The sequence below is a fragment of the Hesperophylax consimilis genome, chromosome 1 (genome assembly GCF_061612785.1).
Source record: "Hesperophylax consimilis isolate HC1 chromosome 1, BYU_Hcon_1.0, whole genome shotgun sequence".
Taxonomy (NCBI): domain Eukaryota; kingdom Metazoa; phylum Arthropoda; class Insecta; order Trichoptera; family Limnephilidae; genus Hesperophylax; species Hesperophylax consimilis.
The window spans coordinates 49,299,601-49,326,456 of record NC_142836.1 but is presented as its reverse complement, the minus strand read 5'-3'; the positions used below and the strand labels follow the sequence as shown (position 1 = coordinate 49,326,456).

The 26,856-nt window shown below is 33.9% G+C and overlaps 2 protein-coding genes across 2 annotated transcripts in view; one reads left to right on the top strand and one right to left on the bottom strand.

Moving 5' to 3' along the window:
• LOC149427052 (uncharacterized) overlaps positions 1-26,856 on the top strand; it is a 421,382-nt gene that overhangs the window by 134,442 nt on the left and 260,084 nt on the right. The window lies entirely within an intron of this gene.
• On the bottom strand, positions 210-26,856 carry LOC149427054 (uncharacterized). The gene is made up of 6 exons (XM_089634879.1): positions 26,393-26,856; positions 19,408-19,598; positions 8,082-8,248; positions 3,738-7,469; positions 2,076-2,206; positions 210-516 (listed from the first exon to the last, which is right to left on the bottom strand). The coding sequence occupies exons 1-4, from the start codon at positions 26,574-26,576 to the stop codon at positions 7,274-7,276; spliced, it is 738 nt and encodes a 245-aa protein (XP_089491005.1). The 5' UTR covers positions 26,577-26,856; the 3' UTR covers positions 210-516; positions 2,076-2,206; positions 3,738-7,273.

The window sequence follows — 26,856 nt, the reverse complement described above, 5'->3', positions numbered from 1 at the left end:
TCTACAAATTAAACTTAATAACAATAAATAGTTACTTATTGTGTTTACTCAATAACTAACCATACATATATTGATTATGCATATTTGTCACGCGAAATGATCTCCTCTCGTCAAAGAGAGAAAAATTTGTATTTTTTACAAAGATCAAACAATGTTGAGCTGGTTCTGCAAACTTACCATAAAAAGTTTTTCCAACAAAAACACAAATAAAAATGTCACCAATTTATTTCAAAGTCATACATTGATTAAAATGCCATAAAATTATTATAAAAAAGTTATAAAAATCGTACAGAATTAATATAGAAAATATCGAAATTAATAATTAGTAGAATAATACACTAGTGATAATTGAAATGTAAATATAAAATAAAGTAAAAATGAATATATTGTAATGAAATGTTAAAAAAAATAATTAATTTTTGCAAGTAAAATAAAGAAGAATAGTTTTAAAATCTGCCATAAAAATGGTTTTATGTCTTCCTTTGTGGTGAATAATTGTGACGTCACGGATAAATTCTGAAAAAACACACTTTTAAAAATGTCTCGATTGTCAAATTTTAAATGAATAAGCAATGTTGCGCTTCCTTTACATCTGCCCTCACGAAAAATATCGCAAGTCTATCCGAAACGTTGAATTAGAAATTACGCAAATAACAAAATAATGCTTAAAGAAACCACGAGGAAGCGTAACAAGGCTCACCACAAAAGTTAAACAATGTAATGAACACTAATAAATATATAAGTAAACAAATTAAATATTCTCTTTAGCCCAAAATGGTTATATTTCTCCTATATATCTATTTATGTAAAGAACAATGTCGATTTCCAGCAATGTTTTTGATTTTTATACAAATCTACAGTTTTATAACGAGTTTGAAGATTTTTTTCATATTAGAACTTCAAAACAGGGGGAAGGTCACTTTCTACATGAGATATCTAAAAGCCAGCCCGTCCCCCTTTCCCGCCCTTTAAAGCAGAACTTTAATACTTCTTGATGAAATTTTGCACACTCGATGTTCGAAATAAGAGGAAAATAATGACTTTCTACATCGGGTTTCTAAAAACCCTGCTTAGAGCAAGGGCAACTAGTGATATAATAACCCTGCTTAGAGCAAGGGCAACTTATCATATAATAACCCTGCTTAGAGCAAGGGCAACTAGTCATATAATAACCCTGCTTAGAGCAAGGGCAACTAGTGATAAAATAACCCTGTTTAGAGCAAGGGCAACTAGTCATATAATAACCCTGCTTAGAGCAAGGGCAACTTGTCATATAATAACCCTGCTTAGAGCAAGGGCAACTAGTCCTATAATAACCCTGCTTAGAGCAAGGGCAACTAGTGATATAATAACCCTGTTTAGAGCAAGGGCAACTAGTCATATAATAACCCTGCTTAGAGCAAGGGCAACTTGTCATATAATAACCCTGCTTAGAGCAAGGGCAACTAGTCATATAATAACGATGAACACAAAATGCGATGCGACGGGTTCAGTGATTCAAAGGTCTGACCATTCTTTGCTTAACTTTCAAATGCAGAAATTAGATGAATTAAAAAGTGATGCAGAATTACGTTTCATCATTATGTAATTTTCGTTTCGATCAAATGGAATGCGATGTACGATGTCACGGGAGAGTAAGAGAGACCTCCTTAAATCCAGTTGTTTCGCGAAAATTTAAATGTAACGTTGTCATCAAATAGCCATTCAGCGCCATTTGTATTTTTTATAATTTGGAAGGTTCGTGTAAACGTTGATTCCAGGTGCGTTTTAGCTTTCTATAAAGTTGTAGTAAGCTGATAAGCGTAATAACATAATTGTTGACCTTTTCTGTTTCACAATAACAAGTTGAAACGGTCCCAGAATCGACATTAACGGAAACCTTTCGACAGCCGAAAATCAAAATGGCGCTGATTGGCATTTGATGACTTTGTCACACATTATTTTTTTTATAAATAGCTGGGCCTTAATGCATTAATTAAAAGGTCAAACATGAAATATGCATGCAAACGACTTGTAGTTATTTTATTTTTATGACTCCTTCCCGGCCAATAAAGCATATGTTTATCCTTTCTTACCTTTACATGACATGTTCCGTAATTGGTCGACCGCTCACCGCTTATAATTTTGGTAATTTAATCCTCGCCTTTTCTTGAGAGAAATTTTTGTATTCAATTCCCATGCCCTTTTTCAGCATTTCCATTGCTTCCTGAAAAACAAAAATTTTGTAGTTACTTTGCATTTAATCCCCTTGTATAAAAAAATCTACCCAAATGGTGAAAATTTTATTTACTGTCAAATCTATTCAAGTTTTAATGATTTGATATGATTATAAATGCAGTAAAATTCGACCAAATAAAAGAGAACCAGTTGTTTAATAAGGATCTTTTGATAACTTTAATAAGAGCTACGAGTGAAAGCAATACGTTGGTAAAGTATTTAAATATTATTTTAGGGAGGTGTTTATGAGATGATGATTATTGTTTACTTTAGTGTTATTTCGTTCCGCGATACGTGCCCAGTCCTAGTGAGGTTAATACTTAAAATAATTAATAATACGATATAATAGAGTAAGTGATTTGAAGGGCTTTTCTAAGGATGGGTTGTTTCACAGAATTTGAACAATTCATCAAAATTTCAACGTTAATTTTCATGTTCTATGAAAGTCCAATGCAAGTTCTGTTATTTTATCACTATGGGCCAGTTGTTTCTCAGAACTTGAGTAGGACTTTCACAGAATTTAAAAATAAACGTTGAAATTCGATAAATTGTCAAATTCTGTGAAACAACCCGTTTTTTAAAGCCAAAACTGATGTAACAATAATATTAACCTAAAAACTAGCAGAAATTAATACAAATTAAATTTTAAAAATGTATTATTTTTCAATGTTAAACAGAGTTCTATAAATTAAACACGGTGAGAGAAAATATACTCACTACTAAACACCGTTTGGAGCATTCATTTCAATTTTGAATTTGTGTATTATTCAATTTCTATTCACAATAAAAACCAAATATTATGTATTAAATAAAATAAGGTAAATATACAAAAAATAGATAAATATATATATTTTTTAAATATCTTAATTAAAAGATTTCTGTTTAAAAATACTTTATAGTATTTTTTTCTATTAAAAGTACTTATTAACCGTGTCCCTATTTTCTGTATATTTATTTAAAACAATAATAACTTTTTTATAACCAGAATTTATTTAATTTATTACGACCGACCGGTTTAGCTTAACACAAGCATCATCGGGGTACACAATGAAACAGTTTAATGCCGTAAACTGATGATGCTTGTGTTGTCGGTCGGTCGTAATAAATTCGTAAATGTATTTTATTTCACAAATATGCCAAAATACAAAAAAAAACAAATGTGTAAACTTGCGCTTTAAAACTTTTACGATATCATTAATTTAAACAGTAAAACAAATTATTAAATCGTTTAGCGACAGTGTTCTTTTATTGCACGGAGCTCAAATATACTAAAATTCAATTATTTTATGTTAAGTGGAAAATATTTTTTTTTCTAGATATTTAATAATAATGATTCTTTTTGTTTAAATTTTAATTCCAGATTATTGAAATCACTTTCGTATAATAGAAATCGAGACGTTTCGTTGTTAAAAATTGATTAGCTGTATTTAGTGACTAAATCTGACTTGCCAAGTATGAAGGTTCCAGACATTTGGGATGCTTGTGTTAAATAAATAGTATTAATATGTATCTTCACCCACCTGAACGTCCTTCAGAAGATTCTTTTGATACTCGACATGCTTCAATAACATCGAGCAAATCATCACTTTGTCAGTTAACGATGGATTATTATTTTTCGTGTTAATGTTGGTCACATTATTAACAATATTGTGAACGACATTATATGTCATATTATTAGGGTTATTGTATATTATCTTCGTATTTTTCGCCATTTTCGAGTTGCCAAATCTCAAACAATGCTTCTTTATTTGATAGTCAGACTCTGTGAGAGAATTTAAAAAGTTAAAATTAAAACGTTCACCATAAAATAACAGAAACAGAATTTTTTGTGAAAAATTTTCGGTCTAGCAAAACTAAAACAGAAACATAATTATATTTTGAAGCCGATTTGATTTTTTTAACTAATAAAAAATAAACAGAACCATTAAACAAATATCACAAAACCTTGTACGTTACCACCAGTTGAAGGATTGTCAAAATGTGCAGAGAAATATTGATGAAGTGTTGTTTATTCTTAGCTCATTGTAACAATAAAATAAACCGACCAGGATACTCATTATTTACTGACGGTAGGTACCTATTCCTTAAAATAAAATTATCTAAAATAATTAGGTCAATGATATTGCATTTTATAAAATGTAGTAATTAGGTGAACGATATATTAGATGTATATATTAGTACTCACAGTAAATAAATGTGTGTCAACATGAAAACTGTTACTTTTATCTATATTTGATTTGATTTGAAAACAATAGAGTGGAAAATACTCTCATTATTGCTCTGGTGAAAAACCACCATTCAGATTAGTTTTTTGAAATAGCTTTATTCAAGCACTTCCCAACCTTCACCCATCTCATCTCCTACTCCTTCCCAATTCTTCAGCCTAACAACATACCTTCATTGGGAGATATCGTAGTCTCACTAGCTCCCGGCGATTGGCACTAGAGGGAATCTTGTGAAGATTGCAAATTCAATTAAATTTGAATTTATCAATAAATTTCACGAATAGCAAAGATGGCTGTCCATGTATAATTGTATGATAAGGTCTAAAATTGAATAAGCCTCCGCTTTATCAGCAAAAACATATTGAGAAATTAGAACAGATTATAAAAAGTTTCTTAGATACCTGTGTAAGAGAATGCATGGAGATACCCGCGATTCATACATCACGACGATTTGCTCGCTGACATGCGCCAATGAAGTCTTTAAATAATTTAATAATTTTTCAAAAAACACTTTGTTACTTGAAATTTTAAATAAATGAAACGAAAATACTTGGTTTAAAGTCACTTTATTGATATTTTATTGTCTACGGGTTTCGGTACCTCCATACAATCATCAGGACTGTTATAAAAATTATGATATTAAATACAGAAGTACATATATTTTCAAAAAAGAAAGAGATAGTACATTAGAGTGGGACAGTGCGTCAGTTGTGGGAGAGATGTGGGGAAGGGGAACGTGGGATAAGTGAAGTAATGTGGAACATATTTAGAATTGGGCTGACAGTTAAATTTAATTGATTATTAATGATTTCAACCTTTGAATTCACTGATTCGTTTATTTCCAAAGTTCCAATTCAATTTCTGTGTAGAACTATAATTCTTGTCACGGTTAAAAGTATGATCTTTATTAATTAAATGTTCGACGAACTCTAAAAACCTGAACTAATTAAGCATCTTAAATGTTATTTTGTTCTGGTTTCTACATTACGCGATGTTTGTCTAATATAGAAGGCAGGAAAATCATTACAACTAATTTTATAAATGCCCGAGTGGCTTAAAATATCCTCTTCGTCTTCAGCGTTTATTAATTTTTTCCTAAGCTGTTATTTGTATAAGAGTCTGGTTTTATTTCTGATGGGGATTTAATTGTACATGAAAATATTGGTCCTGTGGGTGATATCCATCCTCTTTCAGTACATCGTCAACTCACTGAACCAATCAATTTGTGAACGCGAGCTTTCCGACGAGTCTAGGAATATTAGGAAAATTATTAAAAAATAATGTTTTTTTTCTTTTAATTTTTACGTTAACGTTTTTTATGTACGTTGTATACTACTCTTTTTTTCCTTTAACCAATGTTTTTACTTAAAACCTCATTTAATTTATTCGTTGGGTGGAAAAAGGACCTTTTTTGAATATTTTCGACAGCTATTTAATTTTCTTACAATTCGCTATTTTAACCTACACATTTTTTTGGACAGAGATTACTGAAATGTACCAAAACTGCGATGACGTAGGTACATTATTTATTTGTGTTTTTTTTCATGAAAGAGAAATTAAAAATAATATAAACACAGAAATTGAAATCTCGGAGGTAGCCGAAAAGGCTAGAGTTTTTTTTCTGCCATTCCAGAGAACGCCTAAACATTATCAATTATTGTGAAACCATTATACGTTTTCTGCCCAAGACATTTATTTTGTATTCTGGTGAAAAAATGTCTTGTTTTCTTATGCGCTTTAAAATCACTTTTTAAAAATGACTCGTTTTGTAAAAAAATGATAATTATATATATATATATATAATATTTCTGAAAAGTCTTCATCCGCTGTGATTTTCGAACTCGACCTTCCAGACAGTTAAGCGAGCATTCTTCCCACCAAGCTATCGACCAACTTGAAATCATTTCAAACACTTAGCCCCTTTTTCCCAATCAAGGTGAATTGAATAGAAATGTTTATTGTTAAATTGAAAACATTTAAACTTTCTACTGCTTATTTCACATTTCATCACACCTGTTTTAAATTAACTACTCACCTCAATGTGGTACATTCTAAAGCGAATATTCTCACAATACCAACTGATCAGTTCAGCCTATTTAACTATGATTTAACAATGCAAACAATAATATCATTGAACTCTAAACAATTGAACCACAGGCCAACAAACATAATGCACCAAGACACAAACTTTATCCATTTTGCGAAAGAGATAATGTTTATAATACATCATGACGTGTAAATTCTTTGCAATGCACTTAGGTACTAAACAAACGATTAAAACTTTTTGTAATTTGTGATTCTTCGGTCCAATATATAATGATTATTATTAACAACAAACAATATGTCGCACACAGAACCGGTTGTAAAAATTGAAAAGCGATCATATTAAAATGTATTGATGTTTACTAATATCAATTATTGTATTAGTGCTTAAAATGACTTGCCCCTAATCATAAAGAAGTTGGCATAATTAATAAACATCATGAAAAACATTTAAAACGCACTGCGGTTTTACACTCAGTAGAATTACCTCCTGCTTCTTTCGAACATCTTCTATGCCGTATTATTCATCGAAAAATATGTACACCTTACAGATCTTTAATTAAATCTTGTAAAAAATTTTCGAGAATTTAGAATTTGGTCACAAGTTTAGAAGTTATATTGTAACACAGCGCTCGTATATATTCTTTGATTAGCTAAAATCGTATTGGAAAAAGAACTGGTCAGATACAGATAGAGTTCGCGTAATGTAAGAACTACATACGATAAATTATTAACAAAATCCCGAATAAATATTTTAAGGGGGTTGAATGCTGATTACGGGTTTTATTTTATTTTACAACATACACCATTATCTTAATTGACTTTGAGACAGTTTTGAAATCGAAATCCATTGTTTTTTCAAATTCACAGTAAGGTACATCTGCGATCGTTTCGTAACCACATTTATCCGCAACTCCTTGGGATATGTGGGAGGTAAATGTAGCTTCGATGATTTTCAAGCCCATTGATTTAGCAACATCAATTCTGAAAACAAAATAAATTAATTACAAATTGTTCTCATGAAATTCTTTACATCGAATAAAAGTATGAAGTGGTTTAACATTATTGTGCATCTACTTCAAGGCAAAATAACACACTAATTAACAAAATGACCGTGGGTTGGGACATCTGCCCTGATGATGAACAGTCTAATGTTGTCCGAAACGTTTGATAGAAAAGGGGAATGAGGAAGAATAACCCATATGACAGCAAATGAACCAAAAATATGTATAAATATTGCATAGGCTCAATAAACTGTAAAAAATAACGATTATTTCATACGAAATACTATTGGACATGGGAGAGACCTGCAACAGAAAACAAGTTCTTTGGAACACAATGGCACTAATTCAATTAAATAATCAAGTTTTACTTATCTAAGTCTGATTTTAGTTGATAAAAAAGCGAGTACTTATTATGAAAGCAATAAAGCAAAGGCTTTGGCTGTGTATAGGGACTAGATCTGTATATCCGGGTACTTTCCAACCTCGCTCTGACTTACCTTCTCTTCCTCTCTTACTGAAGTCGTGGATTCTTTCGCATCTGTGCGAGTGGATTTAGAGCCCTGTAAAGGCGATATATTTAAATTATTTTTACCTTCCCAAAAGCAGTTCTTTGCCTAATCCTAGTCCTCTGTAATCTGGACCTACGGAGAGTCCAGCATCTCCAAGATATTCTTTTACGTTGTACCTCTCAAATATATCATTGTTTTTATCCATTTCGCCAAACATCTCAAACAGTTTACTGATCGCTTTGGATTTAATCTGAAATGAACAAAAAAATCATAACCAACTTTTTTTACTATTTATTCAAAAGTGGTAAGATTTCACAGAATAATAATAATAATAGAAATATTACACCTTTAAATTTATACGATGAGAATGCCAACATTTTTATAAATCCCAACCAGGAATTATTAGATTCCTGGTCAAATAAAATTTTACACGCAAAACACTTCAATTATCTCAACCAAACGTATGTTGACAAAATTTCGTCAAACAAATGGTTGAGTATTGGAAAGTTGAGCGCAGAAATAGAAGGATTTATGCTTGCCATTCAGGATAGAGTCATTAATACTAAAAATTATAGAAAGCATATAATCAAAGATACAAATCAAATTGATGATTTGTGTAGAAAATGTTTGGCTTTTCCGGAAACTATAGAACATATTATATCGGGATGTTCTATATTAGCACCGTCCGAGTATACATTTAGGCACAATCAAGTTTTAAAAATAATTCACCAAGATTTGGTAATTAAACATAACTTGATTGACTGCCGTAATGTAGTGCCATATTATGAATACGAACCAAATTCATTTTTAGAAAACGAATTTTATAAAATATATTATGATAAAACTATACTAACAGACCGAGCGATTAGTCATAATAGACCCGATATAGTTTTACATGACAAAATTAAAAAAATAACTTATATCATTGATGTCGCTATTCTAAATTCCTGTAATATTCAAAAATCTGTTATTGAAAAAATAAGAAAATACACAGATTTAGGAAATGAAATAAAAAGAATTTGGCATTCTCAGACTATAAAAATATTACCATTCGTTATGGAGAAGCATTAGATTTAAAACTTAATTTAAAATTATTTTAATATACAAACATAATTAATTAATTAATTTTTTTTTAAATAGAATAGACAAAAAGCGACATCTCTTGTCAATTTCGCATAGTATTTTCTCTGCAGGTGAATGATAACCAAATTGCGGTCACCTGTTACATCTGTTCAGTGGATTCATCTGAGACATGATATTTCGTCAAAAGAGGTCTATATGATAAAAATAATTAAAATATATATTTTTGACAAAATAAAATGTCACAAATTCGACACTGTGTGTTACGATGAATGTGCTGATTCATCTCTATCATTAAGAATTCTTCTCTCTTGTGAGCTGGTTATAACCTTTTCGAGTGCAAATGCAAAGTGATTGCTGATTGCTGCCTGAAACCGAAGCTGATGACAGAAATAGAAGACCTCCATTTGTGAATGCCATTCTTGGGTGAGTTTTTCTGTTCATTTGTATTTTGGTGACTGGTTTGTTATTTTTCTCCCTGCAGAGATAGTTTATTAATCCACAATATATTTTTCATAGGGAAATATTATATTCCCTAGATGATCTGTGCTACCTACACGCCAGATCATCAACCATAAGTTTGGTCCTACGTAGCTCGGATATATTGCTAGCGAAAATTGATTAATATTTAGTGATTTAGATTTGGAAACATGATAAATGGATGTTCTATTCACGTAATTTTTTTGGTGATTTATGAAGTACCTATCAGTACCAATTTCTAGCATACATAAATAATTTTTCTAGCATTAGAAATTTGCGTATTTTTTGGTAAATTTCATTAAAGCTCAAATTACTTAATATTATTTAGGTATAGTGAATTTAGTTTCGTTTTTTTACGTATTCTTTGGTAGATTCGAAACATATAATATATTGGAATTGTCGTAATTTTTGGAGAATTCTAATTTACAATACTTACAACATTATTGTATACTTTTTTTGGTTAAGAATATTTTGTCATCTCATTAAAAATGCCGAGAATTACTGAAGAAGTTTCTGGAGATATTCAGGATAGAACGTTGACTCTTTTGACGGCAAAAAAGGAAAATCTTTTTTTGCGGATGAATGAATTGTATAATTTATCAAATAATTTAAATACCTTCGAGTCAAGAAAAAATGAAGACTTCATGACAAAGTCGGATATGATTGAAGACTTGAGAGTTCAGTTTGAAACTGTTATTGACAAACTTAACGACCGTCAGTTGACTTTGGACGACTCATTTAAACCGGATTTCCAACAATTAAATGCATTTGATGATATTTATTTGAAGGTCAAACGAAGTCGATTTAACCTTCAAAACGCGTCACGCAACGATTCGCGGGATCATTGTATTATTAAATTGCCACCTTTGGAATTACCATCATTTGATGGTAAAATGGGAAATTGGCCTACTTTCTACCAAGCTTTCAAATCTAATGTACATAATAATAGACAGTTAACCGACGCCCAGCGTGTTCAATATTTAATTGGTAAATTGACACACGGCGCTTTAAAGGTTACTTCAGGCATTGTACCTGGAGGTGACACATACAATATAATCTGGAATGCTTTGGTAAACAAATTTCAGAATAAACGTGCACTAGGCACACATTATTTAAATAATATTCTTGATGCAAAAAATTGTACAAATACATCTGGCAGTCTTGACTTTTTTATTGAAAATTTTTCTGCATCAGTAGCAGCGTTAAAACAATTAGAGATTGAAAATTTAACTGATTTTATCTTATTTCATTGTGCATTTAGAAAAATTGATTTTCAAATCGCACAGATTTTCGAGCTGTCAGTCAGGAATAAAGAGATTCCGACATATGACGATTTAGTCTCGTTTGTTCAAGATCAGGTTAAGATTTTAGAACGTTTAAGCAATTCAAATGAAGCCGGTAAAAAACTGCCCACTACGTCGTCATTTCGTTCTAATAAAAATTTTAAATCGTTCCTTGCTAGCAACGAGAATGTACCTCGGTTTACGGCTTCGCGCACAAATTGTTGTCTTGTTTGTAATAAAACTAATCATACAATTAAAGATTGCGTTAAATTTAAAAATATGAGCTCTTCACAGGCGCGTTTTGAGTTTATAAAGTCAAAACATGCTTGCGTAAATTGCCTTAGTGGAGGGCATACAATAAACGCGTGTAAATCGGTTTTAACTTGTGAGTTTTGTAAAAAACGTCATCACACTTTGTTGCATTTTGGCAGTGCTGATGACAATGCTAAAACTCCATCAAGTACCCACGCACACACGTCGCGAACATCTACAGGGACATCTGAAAATTGTGATACACAATTAGAAGAACCTCCGCTAAACATAAATAACTCATGTTCCCTTTCTGTGAAAGCGACACATAATACGATTCTATTATCAACCGCGCAAGTATTCGCAAAGAGTAAAAATGGAAATAAAGTTATTGTTCGGTGCTTAATGGATAACGGTTCACAGAACAATTTAATTACTGTTGATTGTTGCAAGATCCTCAACTTACCAATAATTCCTTTAAACAATTCCTTTGTAAAAGGAATCGGTTCAGCATCCAAACCAATTTTGGGTTACGTTTATTTGGACATTGAGTCCCGCGTGTACCCGAATAATAAATATAATATTTATGCGCTTGTCATTGACAGTATTACAGATCAGCTACCTAATCACCATATAACCAAGGGTGATATGAGTTACTTAAAGGGTATACCTCTCGCTGACTTAACGTGGAATATTCCTGGATGCGTGGATATAGTATTAGGTGCACAACTGTTCCCATATATTTATTTAGGGAACAGGGTTGAATCTGGTAACGGCGAACCTCCGGCATTAGCGACTACTTTCGGTTTTGTATTAATGGGTGACTACCCTAGTAATGTGCTTAATACAAGTACGTCATTTTCGGCACTTGCGCTTAATGACTTAGTACAAAAATTTTGGCTGTTAGAGGAAATACCCAACATGCAATTTCTAAGTCCGGAAGAGACGGAATGTGAGAATTTATTTATATCATCCATTTCTCGCACCGTCGACGGAAGGTATTCTGTTGCTTTACCTTTCTGTAAAGACCCGAAGCAATTGGGTAATTCCCTTGCTACTGCTCAGCGCCGATTTATGGCTTTGGAGCGAAAATTTAAACATTCACCGGCTTTGCGGGAGAATTATAATAAAGTTATTCATGAGTACATTGAAAACGGTTATTTAGCAAAAGTTTCAAGGTCGGATATTACCGATGACGGATATTACATTCCGCATCACGCTGTCACTCGCCCGGATAAACCTATGCCTCGGATTGTACTTGACGCGAGCGCTAAGACACATACAGGATTGTCATTAAATGACGTGATTTATACTGGTCCGAATTTGCAAGCCGATCTGTTTTTGCTTCTGTTAGACTTTCGTCTTTTTCCCATTGCTATTACTGCAGACATAAAGCAGATGTATTTGCAGATTGAGGTTCCAAGCAAGCATCGCAAATATTTGAAAATTCTATTTCGGTTCGCGGACAACGATCCCATACAAACCTTTCAATTCAATCGGGTCCCTTTCGGACTAACAGCTAGTCCATACTTGGCAATGCGCACTGTTCGACAGTTGGCCCAGGATATGAGACAACATTTTCCGGACGCTGCCAATGTGGCAGAGTCTAAGTTGTATATGGACGACCTGGTATATTCTATTGTAGATGAACCCAGTGCCGTACGTCTGTCGCGAGAATTGATCTCGTTGTTTAAGTCCGGTGCCTTTGATTTGGTAAAATGGACTAGTAATTCTTCAGTGGTACTTGAGAATCTTCCAGATTCTCACCGAAGCCCAGTGGACTTTACTGTTGGTTCTAACAATGCCGCTAAGGTGTTAGGCCTTTCGTGGGAACCAGCTGATGACAGCTTCTTCTTTACGTCTTCTTATGTTCAGGAGAAGTGCACGAAGCGGAACATACTCTCCATAGTAGCCCGCTTGTTCGATGTTCTCGGCTTGGTCGCCCCTGTCATTCTGTATGCGAAATTACTTATTAAGGAGCTATGGCTGTGTAACATTGGTTGGGATGATATACCCCCTGAGAGCGTTATTCAAAGGTTTTCGGCTCTCACACAGGAATTTCCTTTAATTTCTACAGTAAAAATCCCCCGCCACGTTGGCGTCCTAAAGGACAGTACAGTGCTCGTTGTCGCCTTCTGCGATGCGAGCATGAATGGTTATGGCTGCGTGATTTATTTGCACACCACTGATCTCTCTGGAAATATTTCAGTGAGGTTATTGTGTGCAAAATCAAAGGTTTCTCCCACGAGAGTGACAACTCTCGCTCGTTTGGAGCTTTGTGCCGCAGTTTTGATGTCAAAATTAATACGGACGGTTCAAGAGAGTTATCGTGCGCGTCTTTCTATTGCAGGAACATACGCGTTTTCAGATTCTACCATTGCGCTCTCCTGGATACATTCCTCACCGCATCGTTGGTCGGTGTTTGTTAGCAATCGTGTAGCTCAGTGCCAGGAAAATTTGTCTCCGGAAAATTTTTACCATGTCGCCGGTATTGAAAACCCGAGCGATTGCCTTTCTCGTGGCATGCTACCCTCTCAACTCGTTTCACATGATTTATGGTGGAACGGCCCATCATGGATTCGCCACCCACCTTTGGAATGGCCAGTAAAACCGTTTCGCCCCACCAATACCGGTGAAATGCCTGAACACAAAGTTAATGTGCTCACTGCAATGGTTCTGGGTGAACAATCGGTTCTGGGTGAACTGGCCCAGCGTATATCCACTTGGGATAAACTACTAAGGAGTGTCGTTTATATTCTCCGATTCATAAAAAAGATATCACCTTCCTCTGGAATTGTCAATAATCTTGTGACTGCTGAAAAGGCTGTACTTCGTTCCGTGCAAAATGCTCATTTTTCAAAGGATATTGCTGCACTTCAGAAAGGCGAATTCCACTCCAAAAGGCTTCAGGGTTTGTCTTTATTTCTTGATGAGGACAATTTGTTACGTATCGGGGGACGCCTTTCTAAATCGGACTTACCTTTTGAGGTTAAACATCCGATATTACTACCTAAACATGACTGTGTTGTAAATCTTATCATAGATCACTTTCATGTCATGAACTGTCATACCGGTCCAGGACTTCTTATGTCTGTATTACGTCAGCGCTATTGGATATTAGATGCTAGGACGGTTATTAGGGCAAGGGTGCGGAAATGCAACTGCTGCTTCCGCTCAAATCCATCACATCCTACCCCAAAGATGGCAGATTTACCTTCATATCGTATTACTGAAGCAAAAGCCTTCGTTCACACCGGTGTTGATTACGCGGGTCCTCTACGTATTACGCTTGCTCGTCGGAGAGGACAACATTCGCAGAAGGCATATATTTGTCTGTTTGTATGCCTTGTGACTAAGGCCATTCATATTGAGTTGGTCTCTGACTTAACTTCAAATGCTTTCCTGGCTGCTTTCAGCCGTTTTATTTCACGGCGTGGCCCTGTGTCGTGCTTGTATTCGGATAATGGTACCAATTTTGTGGGTGCAAAGGCACAATTGGATGACCTTTACAAGTTTTTAGTTGAATCGGAATATGAGCCCGCGTTAAAACGAGAACTCGCCAAGCGTCGTATCGAGTGGAAAATGATTCCACCCCGCGCACCCCATTTCGGAGGTATGTGGGAGTCTAACGTGAAAAGCATGAAAACTCACTTATACCGAGTGATCGGAACTCAGCTTCTCACTTATGAGGAGCTTCAGACTGTGTTGGTGCAAATAGAGTGCATAATGAACTCTCGCCCGCTCACAGCCGTATCTTCCGACCCTGATCCGGAAATCATAACACCTGCGCATTTTTTAATGACTACACCATTACAATACTTACCTGCATCTATCCCGACGGGCAGTAAAATTAATTTCGCTCAGCGCAAACGATTATTGGATAGTATGGTTCAGTCTTTCTGGAAAAAATGGCGTGTGGAGTATCTGCACACTTTGCAAGTCAGGCAGAAGTGGGCTACCCCTGATCATCCGATTGAGATCGGAACTGTCGTTCTAGTGGGACAGGAAGATTCCCCTCCGTTGAACTGGCCTTTGGGTGTAATCACTGAGGTCCATCCCGGATTGGACAAAATTGTTCGCGTTGCGACGGTGAAGACACGATTTGGGTTCTTCAAACGACCGGTTATCAAGTTATATCCCCTTCCGACTCAATAATTTTCTTACTTCTATTTTTTGTTTTTATTTTTTGTTATTTTTTTTGGTAGTTCAAATTATCTCCGACTATGCCATGATATTCCGTTACAGTTAATTGTACTCTTGTCAGTTGAACTTTATTAAGTTTATACTTTTAGTTCTGTTGAAAGCTTTTTTTTTGGTGACCTTCCGACGTAATTCTTGGATATTATATGTGAATAGAGTCACTTGAAATGATTTGACGTTTATTTATTTGTTCGTTGTTCTCTTACTTCTTTGCAAGTTCTGAGAACTTCCAAGGCGGGGAGTATGGAGAAGCATTAGATTTAAAACTTAATTTAAAATTATTTTAATATACAAACATAATTAATTAATTAATTTTTTTTTAAATAGAATAGACAAAAAGCGACATCTCTTGTCAATTTCGCATAGTATTTTCTCTGCAGGTGAATGATAACCAAATTGCGGTCACCTGTTACATCTGTTCAGTGGATTCATCTGAGACATGATATTTCGTCAAAAGAGGTCTATATGATAAAAATAATTAAAATATATATTTTTGACAAAATAAAATGTCACAAATTCGACACTGTGTGTTACGATGAATGTGCTGATTCATCTCTATCATTAAGAATTCTTCTCTCTTGTGAGCTGGTTATAACCTTTTCGAGTGCAAATGCAAAGTGATTGCTGATTGCTGCCTGAAACCGAAGCTGATGACAGAAATAGAAGACCTCCATTTGTGAATGCCATTCTTGGGTGAGTTTTTCTGTTCATTTGTATTTTGGTGACTGGTTTGTTATTTTTCTCCCTGCAGAGATAGTTTATTAATCCACAATATATTTTTCATAGGGAAATATTATATTCCCTAGATGATCTGTGCTACCTACACGCCAGATCATCAACCACGTTATTTCGGCTACTGGCATTATACCTAGCTCTCTAATTAAAAATTTAGGCGTATTAGATCTATCAAAAAAATTATATATAAAGATGCAAAAATCGGTCATTTTGAATACATGTAGGATAACAAAAGATTTTTTAAATATTTATGTTGAGGGATCAGTAGGATTTATAGGCCCTGTTAGAAGTTCTACCGAGCCGAACCCTCTGATATGAAAATATCTGGAGACGGTGAATTATTTTCCCATTTAATCTCTGGTGATTTGACGTGTTGTTCTTGTATTGTTTTGTATTTATTTTGCTTATACAATGCACTTACATAATGTTGATTGACTAGATGATCATTTGTGGAAAAGTGAGTGGAAGGGTTAAGTTTTTCCTTTGGGGAAGACTTAACCCGGACAACTAAATCGGAAGTTTAAAATAAAAAAAATAAAAAAATTGGATAATTTTTAGAGCCCCGTTTTTGTAGAAAATCACCTCAAGAATGAAATCATTATACTTCAAAATCCCTTAAAAAACCGGTTATTGAATTTAGATATTTTATGGTAATAGGTAATAATATTTGGCTATGATGAAACTTTGTAAAAAGTATCCCGAATAAAGAAGATACCTTCTTTATGAGTGAAAACTGAAAACCTTCAATAAATAATAATATATTCACATTTCCCAAAGAATATTACTTATATTACAATCTTGAATATATCTGCTTTTCAAAATGTCTGTCATTCGTCTCATAGGCAACCGTACGTTGTAATAAAACATAGGTAACATAATAATATACATGTGAATATCTGACGGAACTGAGCAGATGGCATTCATTTCAAATCCTCGATGAATCAAAACTTAACACTCCAGAAAAAATGACTTTTAGGTTATATTTTTATATATCCAATATAAAAAAATATAAAAATTTCTTAGGGTGATTTAAAAAAAAACGCCGCGATACAAATAAATTCAAAAATACATTCAAATATTATTATGATTAATAAGACATTTATTTGACGGGCACAACTGTTTGACAGTTTGATAATGCCCAATAATAATAATTAGACAGCAGAACTTTTTTATAAAAAAATAAATTTTTCGTAAATTTAATGATAATATTATTGAAAACATTTTAATTTAATAAAAGAAACACCTAAAATTCAAATGTTATTCTACAAATTAAACTTGATAACAAAACTACGGTAGTGACATTAGTAAATAATAAGTTTGTTTGAGTATTGCCATCGAAATGACTACAGCTGAGACATCAATCTGAGAAATATCTTATATGACTTTCCAGAACGATTCATCAATAGATATTTGTCACATATAATATATCAGCCCAGTTTAGACAAAAATAGCCAAGGGATAACAACGCAAGGAGGGTGGGTTTTCAGATATCGTGTTAACGATATAGATTGACGTGTTCACTGGTTAGATGAATATTTCAGATTTCAGAGTTGCCCACGTCTTGGTATTGTCCCTACCAACTAATCTTGGCGACTTTCATTATTTGGACAAGTGACCGGTCTATGTATATTGGTATAAAGTCCTTCTTCGGTAGGTAAGACGTGACCTTAGGACCTTATGAAATAGGTTCTTCATAAATTATGTAACGCGTTCATTTATTGTTTTGGGTAGTTACTAGTATTTTTTTGTAACCAAAGCCAGTAAAAAACAACCCTCTCTTAGCGGTTATAACATTTTTGGGGGTTTCAAGTCTTAAATTCAGTTCTCGATTATTAAGTATTATACAGGGTGTCCGGAAACTCGTAGTACAAGCGGGAAACTGGTGAATCTACATCACATTTGGAGTCGATTTTGTAGTATATTTTTTTTATTTGAGCTTTCGTTATCGAGTAAATCGAGTTTGAAGTTGATTTTTTTTTTTTTTTGTTAATCAAATTCTTATAAATTATTACTGAAGATCAAAGTACCCAACTAATTAAAACTATTTGAAAGTAAAACAAATGAAGAAACTCGGATTTGAAGCATTATTTTGAAATCACCCTTCATTTAACCCGGTGTAATCATAAAATATTTCTGCTCTAGCAGGGTTAAAACATCTGTTATTCAACCCTAAACACCAGAAAAAACTTTAACCCTAAAATAGCCGAAAAATATTTTTTTTTGGTTTTTTTTTTTTTTTTTTGAAAATGCTCAAATCAAAAAAAATTATGTTTTTTTGGGTTCCCCATGTGGTGTAGATTCTCCAGTTTCCCGCTTGTACTACGAGTTTCCGGACACCGTGTATAACAATTTTCGTTTTTTTAAATAATTTCATATATTTGAACCCCAACCAAGGGCCTCAGCCACTGTCCACACCGCTGCGTGAAGGCCTTTCCAAGTAGCTGTGCTTCTTTGTCCACACCGCTGCGTGAAGGCCTTTCCAAGTAGCTGTGCTTCTTTGTCCACACCGCTGCGTGAAGGCCTTTCCAAGTAGCTGTGCTTCTTTGTCCACACCGCTGCGTGAAGGCCTTTCCAAGTAGCTGTGCTTCTTTGTCCACACCGCTGCGTGAAGGCCTTTCCAAGTAGCTGTGCTTCTTTGTCCACACCGCTGCGTGAAGGCCTTTCCAAGTAGCTATGCTTCTTTGAATTTGCCCTGCAGAGTTGTGTGTTTTCGCCTACTTGTTATCTAGTCTAACCTTCAACCAATGAGTATTGATTTTCTTTATACTATCGGAATAAATAATTATTGAAATAACATCTCTCCAAAGCTTTGTTAAAAATATACATTTACTATTTTTCATTGGGTTTAATTTGTAGAATTTCATGTAATATTTTTTTTATTTAAAGAAAAATTGATAATATAACAGTTTTTATTATTTTAACAGCAGGTTCGAAGTTCAAGGCCATTACAAATTGCATCTGACTTTAATATAAACAATTAGGACAAACCCGCCATCATCAAAAGTAAATCGTTTTTTTTATCGGAACTAGTAATTATTATGTAAAATTATAAAAACATTAGTTTATCATTAAGAAATATTAATTGCTAATTTTAAAGATAAAGGGAAACAAAATGATATAAATAGGTCGTGTGCCAAAATGGCTTAGCCATATTTTGATAATAACCTTGAACGTCGAAACAGCTATCACAATGATAAAACTAAAATGCTTGCAGAACTTATTATTTATTTTTCAGAAAAAATATAATTCGCTTTCGATCAACATAAACTCACTTTTCTTTCCTCCGCGCTTTACCCGAAAAACACCCTTCAATACTGGCTATATCCTGTAGGAACACAATAATAACAATTGGTCAATGAAGACATCCTGATGCCCTACTTACCACCATGTTGCGTGGTGGGTCATCGATGTGGACGGGACACATCAGACTGAATCCCAGAATCTTTGGTTTGTTGATTTTCAAGTCATATTCTATTCCATCATCCAAGAGACAAATCAGTACCAACTTCTCCGAGAACAAACTAGATTGCATTTGCGCAAATTCTTTGATTGCCAACTCTTCATCTCCGATACCTGGCAAAGAAGAAAAAACACAGTTACTTAACAACACAAAAACATGTCATAAACATAATGTAGCGTTCTGTTGTAAATCTTAAATTATTTTATAAGAAGGTAAGTTTTTAGATTCTCACGGCCAAAAGCATTTTTGTTGTTTGTTTTTGGGGTGTTATGCCGTGTTGCGCTAACTCCTTCTTTAGCCGACGTTTCGGACAGCGTTGCAGTGTCCATCATCAGGGCAGATCCGGTAGATCCGAAGATGTGTGAGGAGAAGATGGACACTGCAACGCTGTCCGAAACGTCGGCTAAAGAAGGAGTTAGCGCAACACGGCATAACACCCCAAAAACAAACAACAAAAATATTTTATAAGAAATTTAAATATTCGTTAAATCACTATGAACATATTTTTATAGTGCTATTTGCAAAAAATCATCACTCGAAGGGCATTTAATACCTCATAAAACGTGTCATAAACTGTATTTTTATCCGAATCGTTAATGTATGTGATGATTTTCTAGTGATACATTTTCATGTATGCATTCTAGAGGACGAAACATTTACGTAAGCTCAGAGCGATTATAATTGGTGTCGAGCAAGACAAAAATCAAAACTAATATGAATGGAACAAATAAATGTCTTTTCCATAAAATACATATATTTTTAACAATCTACATTTATTTCTTATATATTTTCTCTTTGTGGACTCATTGTTTTTTGTTAATATTTGGTACGGTTATTTAAGAAAAACAAAACACGTACAATGTTGATAACAATAAAAATGTGGTTGATCAATATTTTGTTTATCTCGCGTACAAAACACTCGCATTTGTTACTTAATAAAACAATTATTATTATAAATATTTAAAAAATACTCCTGATTGCATTCAAGTACACTACTTGTATAGTTAAGTAATAGTTGGAGCAATATGTTCTATGTCTTTTTTACTACAAATGTTTTGCTTGTCTAAATTTTTGTTCTACTATTAATAATGGCTAGTAAAGCATAAGCCATAAAGCAATACATAATGCATGTGCCGTGTAATATTATTTCTTATAGTCCAGTCAGTGGGGAGTTTTACCTTGCAAAAGGTTAGGTAGTAGCGATTTTGATATATGTTGTTAAGATTGGGACTCTAAGGAAAAAAAAAAGTTTTCGACCTTGGGAGGGTCGAGCTCGACCCGCCATCTTGGATTGAAGGTGCCAAAATTTGTTTTTTTTCAAAATAATTGTGAATTGGTCGTTTTCAAAACCAAATTGTTGAAGACAAACTTAAAGACAACTAAATTACCTACATTTTTTGATCAGAGTTTTTATTTGTAAGGTAACGAGTTACAGTGGCGGAAATGTGAATATTTTTCTAAAAAATTTTTTCGGGTTATTCATTACATAATTATAATAATTTTGTTAACTCATTTCCACACCACCATGAGATAGAGAACATGGCGCATTTTTTTAATTGTGGTATTCCCAGTAGGTCTACTCCACAGATATACCAGCGATGGTAGATTTCGAAATTATGTTACATTACTATGAATTATGTTACTTAATAACAGTCTTCGTCATCAATGTCATCTCTAACTCATTGCCTGTGATACTGAGATTCTGGGCTTCCATTGACAAAATCTCTTCTTCTTCGTCCTCGACATCAATGTGAACCTCTGGCGAATTTCGGCATATTTGACCATTACAGCACCCACATACAATAGAACACTTCAATCCAGCTTTCCTGCAGCTATGTACATGCAACGCCGCATCCTTTTTTACAATTGCATGAAATAAATTTTAATAAAGTCTCGGGTGCTGGTTTCTTTGTCATTTTTACTGGAACAAGCCCGTTGGTGTCACGTTTCCAGCCCCAGTTTTCTGGATTTTTTTGGATTCCATACCATTTTTGGACTTGATGGTACGTTCTAAATGCATGGTACCGTGCAGCGTCGTTCGTTGATGGCAAAGAGGCAAGATTGAATTTGCTTTTTGTTGTCGACTTTGCGAAACGTTTGTAGCGGACTTCTTCCAAGGTTTCCTTATCCATGTCACCCCCGTACAAAGCAACAAGAAAGCGTGTTCCTGCAACTGCTATGTCTTCTGGTGTTGCATAATTTATTTTGAAGATTCTTATCATGGCATTGAGTCTTGTGTCGTTTTGCACAAGCGAACAAAATTTTGTTTTTCCTTGGTTGAAGAAGGACGATGTTGTATCGCAGCCGCTAAAGGCATGAAGAAACAGAATATTCTCAGCCGCCTCTTTGTATTTCACACTATTCGCGGAATACAGTCTTTCAAAAGTTTTGTCTCTCCCGGGTTTGCGAAGATATATACTACTTTTGGGTGGTGCTCAAAGATATTAGAAGTGGTGCTAATGCTGTCAGCAGAACTAGGAGATCAACGTCTTCGCCAATAATGAAAACAGCGTCATATGATGAACACAAGGAAATCGCAGTATTGACAATCAACTCATCAGCATCTTCTTCAGCCTGCTTAACTGTAAAATCATCCTGTATAAATTGCTTTGTAAGCATCGAAATCAGACGGACTTTGTTATTTTCATTAGCTAAAAATTTTTCTTGTGAAACTTGAACTGGCATTGTTTCATCGAAAAGAACATCTGGAGACATGAGCATCCAGGCAACGTCCTACAGGACAATGTAGTTTATTTGATATTATTATTTTTATTATATTATTATTTTTTATTTTTATTTTTTTTTGTTTTTTTTTATTTTTTTTTTATTTTATTTTATTTTTTTTTTTTTTTTTTTTTTGTCCTACTTCCTGGTTACAACCAGGACTCAATCGGTGTTGCCAAGTCAGCTGTAGACTAGGATCCCACTATAACAAATCAACGTCATCGAGCACACGGATGATGCTATATAAGTATATTGTAACGTAGAAATATTTTTTTTTTCTTTCAACCGCTGTAACTCGTTACCTATTAGACTTACAAAAAAAACTTTCAACAAAAAATGTAGGTAATTTAATTGTCTTTAATTTTGCGTTGAGCAAATTGGTTGTAAAATCAACCACTTCATAATTATTTTGAAAAAACCAAATTTTGGCACCTTCAATCCAAGATGGCGGGTCGAGCTCGACCCCCCCAAGGTCGAAAACTTTTTTTTTTCTTTAGAGTCCCAATCTTAACAACATATGTGAAAATCGTTACTACCTAACCTTTTGCAAGGTGGAGCCCTTTTTTATCCCCCACTGACTGGACTATTACTTATTAAACATGAACGGTTGTACCTATTCTATGATTATAGAATTAATGTTTAAGTGAGATCAAGTCATAAGCCTGCTTTTTGCTCGATGAATATTATGTATATACACACAATATTTGAAGTAGTGTTTTCACGTTCACAGTAAGTTTATTTTAAGTCGAGTCGAGTTCGATTTCTTCGTTACTATTTACTGATTTTCTTGGTAGGATCTTTATTTTAGTTCTGCAAAGATTATTATTTTTTCTTTAATTTTTACCTTACACCAATATTATGATATTCACAATAAATATTTTTTATCAAATATTCTACTATCCAGTTTTAATTGTTCTGAAGAAATATTATACGAAGGTTCATTTGAATTTTTCTTTGTTCTTGTTCTTCTGTGAATTATTACTACGCGTGACAGCTGTTTCGCCTTCTGAACGCATTATCGAACTGATAATTTAAACAAGTTCTGCTGTGAAATTATTATTACTACCCGTGACAGCTATTTCGCCTTTTGAAGGCATTATCGAAATGATAATATAAAAAAAATAATCTGCTACGAAATTATTATTCGGTATATCCATATATATCCATGTATATCCATATAATATATGTATTATCAGTATGGTGATGCCTTCAGAAGACGAAACAACTAACCCGCCTGATAACAATTACACAGCATAACTCTTTTATATATACGCTTTATTCGGCAACCTGTCGATTTATGAATGCGAAAAGTGCGTAAAAAGGGTAAAAAATGATTGGAAATATTATGTTCTTATAATTTCAGCACCCTGACGAACAATTTTACGTTTTATAAATTTTTTTTTTAAAGATTTGCTTGCATAATATTGGATTAAACGAGAATCTCCGAGCACAGGGGAGGCAAACTATACTGAGGCGACTATCATTAGAGTGAACAAACATTATTTGTTGTAGGACACGTATGTAAATATATGCATCTAAAAGATAAGCACCTGTTTACTCACGAATTTTTATATATAACTTATGGATTTGGGAATGGATATCAAGGATTTCCAGACTCGAAGAAAAATAGAAATTTTAATATAAAGCTCAAGATTCTTTTGGAATGACATCAAAAAATTATCCTGCATTGCTTCACAAGTAGGTACTAAAAATTCAACACGTGAAAAAATGGCGCTTGCTGCAACCTCGAAAGAATAACTGTTCCTTCAAGTCCATAGAACTTCAAAAAAAATGGTAGAAGCAAGGTATATCGATTCACTAAAAAATAACAACACAGCAAAGCTTATCGAAAAAACAACGAGAAAAATAAGTTAAATTTACAATTTTTATAGTAGAATGACTAGTTCAAGTGGCCTATATAAGCCAGTCTTTTTCTTCACACCCTTCTCTACGACCGCGACGAGAAGATTCCAAAATATTGATCATTTTTCAGAATCCGTGATTAGTATGGTCTATCATTGACATATTCAGCATATAAATTGCGCATGGTTGATAACCCAAAATGGTCAACGACAGCAAATTCTCAATTCACTCATACATGAAAATACTTCGTAAGTACGCTGTAACGACCCCCACAGGAATATGCATAAGATAGTATACAGGGTAAGAATAAGAATATCAACCCGGTTATTCACGGCAATGCGATTGGTTTGGAAAATATCAGCTTTTATGCATGGTAATGATAGTAATGGATGATGACCTCTTCATAAGAATATTAACCAGATTATTGACGGCGTTGCGATTTGTTTGGCGAATATCAGCTCTTATGCATGGTGATGATACTAATGGATGATGACTTCTTTATAAGAATATTAGTATGATGCGAACAACATATACAGATACAAATACCTTCTCTTGTGTTGGAGACATTCAAAAATTATCTTTTCGAAAGGAAATTTAGTGAAATTATTATCTGACAGGAATGTGAGGTGAAAACAACACTAATGCTATTCGATTGTGACGTCTGATCATTAGTTGTGACGGCCTACGCCAGATTAGTGTAATATGGCTAATAAATAAGGGTACTACATTGAATTGCCATCATCAGCAGTTGAAATTTGCACTGAATTAGTAAAAAATGCGCATGAATTACTGTCTATAGTTAGGCCTGAAGGCATAGTGGAAATTTAAAATTAAGGCAAACATACTCGTACCTTTATTTGAAACAAAATGTTATGAATTAATACGGCACAACACTGAAAATTTACTAATTATTATTGAAATGTCACGACTTTTCAGTTTAATTATTTTAAACAATATTGATATATTTGCACGTGGTAGTCGGCAGGAATAATCTAACGTTTTCGTAGAAAACACCTTTATTTATATATTACATGCCCGCACCTATTTTTGTTAAGTTTAACTTTTTCCCCGATGAAACTTGAGCCGAAGAAAAACGGTTGGTGAAAAAATAAAAATAAAATTATTTGCACGAATGAAAAATACCTAGATATACCTACACCAAGTATAGAAGTAAGTCAATCGTAGTGTCATCAGAGATAAACTAGTTTAAAAAATATATAATTTGTTCACAAACTTATAAGATACATTTAAATACGTAATAATAATACAATAATTAGGTCACATAAAGATTAAGGCGTAACAACTTGAATGTTTCATGTAGTGAATCCATTAAAAACGTATTATTTTCAGACCACCAGATGTTATTATTTTGTTCCTAAAAACAAGATGTTTTGTTTGTTCGTTAGTTTACTCTGCCATATGTGGAACCGTTTGTAATACAATATTTACAGTAAAACATCCATTCATCGACGGTGTTTTAAAAGTGTCTTCTTCAGAATCTTCCTTGAAAAGAACTGAACGAGTTTCACCACTTCTTGCTAAGACGTGCAAAATACGAAATACAATGTCAATTGTTCAGGTAACTCCTTTCCCGAGTGTGATGTATGTAGACGGAAGTAGGGCAAAAGGTGATTTAGTATTTAGCATTTGACCAGTCGGTGGCTGAGTTGACATCTAGTTTGGGTCGCACCCAGGCGTAGTGTGTACAATTCCTCGGTTGGCTAAGTCCTCCATCACAACACAAGCAACACTTTCGGCCTACTGTACTGGTAGTGGGAGATTTTTAAATATTGTCAGGTTATTCGTTGCCCGGGAATGTTTGACGTTCCATTTTTTTTAGTACCTAGTCAAAGATACATCGAATAATCAGTTGAGTCTATACGTACGTCCATTCGAATATATTTTTTTAACAAAAATGCATATTAACTGAATGGAAAGAAAAAAAAAACCAGGAAATTATCCAAATTACATTAAACATATCGACTCCTAGGCCCTAGACAGGCCAATGAAATTTATAATCAACTCAGTAATGAATTGTTTTCAAATGTTTGCTCGATTTCACACAAAGTAAGATAAAATGGACCTTACTTCGGTACATGCCCCTAACACACTTGTTTGGGCTAATCTCTTCAGTGACATTGTAATGATGATTCTATTACAAAGATAAGCGAGCAACTGACAAAATAACCAAGCCAAAGATAACAGGTGCATACGGTAACAAGTAATTATATTTATGCTTACATTCTTTTACACTAATGTACGTGATATTACTAAATATAATATAACAATGCATTATTTAAAACAGTTTATTAGTACTTACCGAGCGCTTTATTCCATGTTTCATCTCTCATGAAGTACATAAACATGAAGTCCATGAGATCATCGTACATCTCTTCGGGGCAGTCCTGTATCCTAAACTTCAACGTCTCTCCGGAACCAGTTGTCCTTGAAAACCTCCGCCACACATGTGGGAACGGCAGATCATTCCGTCTTCTCGTCTTCATGTTTACAAAATCGCGACGTAATCCGGAACTGTTAAAACTGATTTGAAAGCGAGAACACCGATAAGTTGCCGATGACAAATTAAATGGCGTATTTGCGTATCGGCGTCCACACGTGAACTAATCGAGAGTTGATGGGTGAACGTGGTAGGTCACTCAGCTGATCTCACTTAATATGCAGCATCGCTCGGAGAGTTTATTGAATACTAATCAGCCAATGTACGAAGCGGTTAGGTCGGACTAAAGATCGGTACTGTACCGAGTGTTGAGTGTTGACTATGCT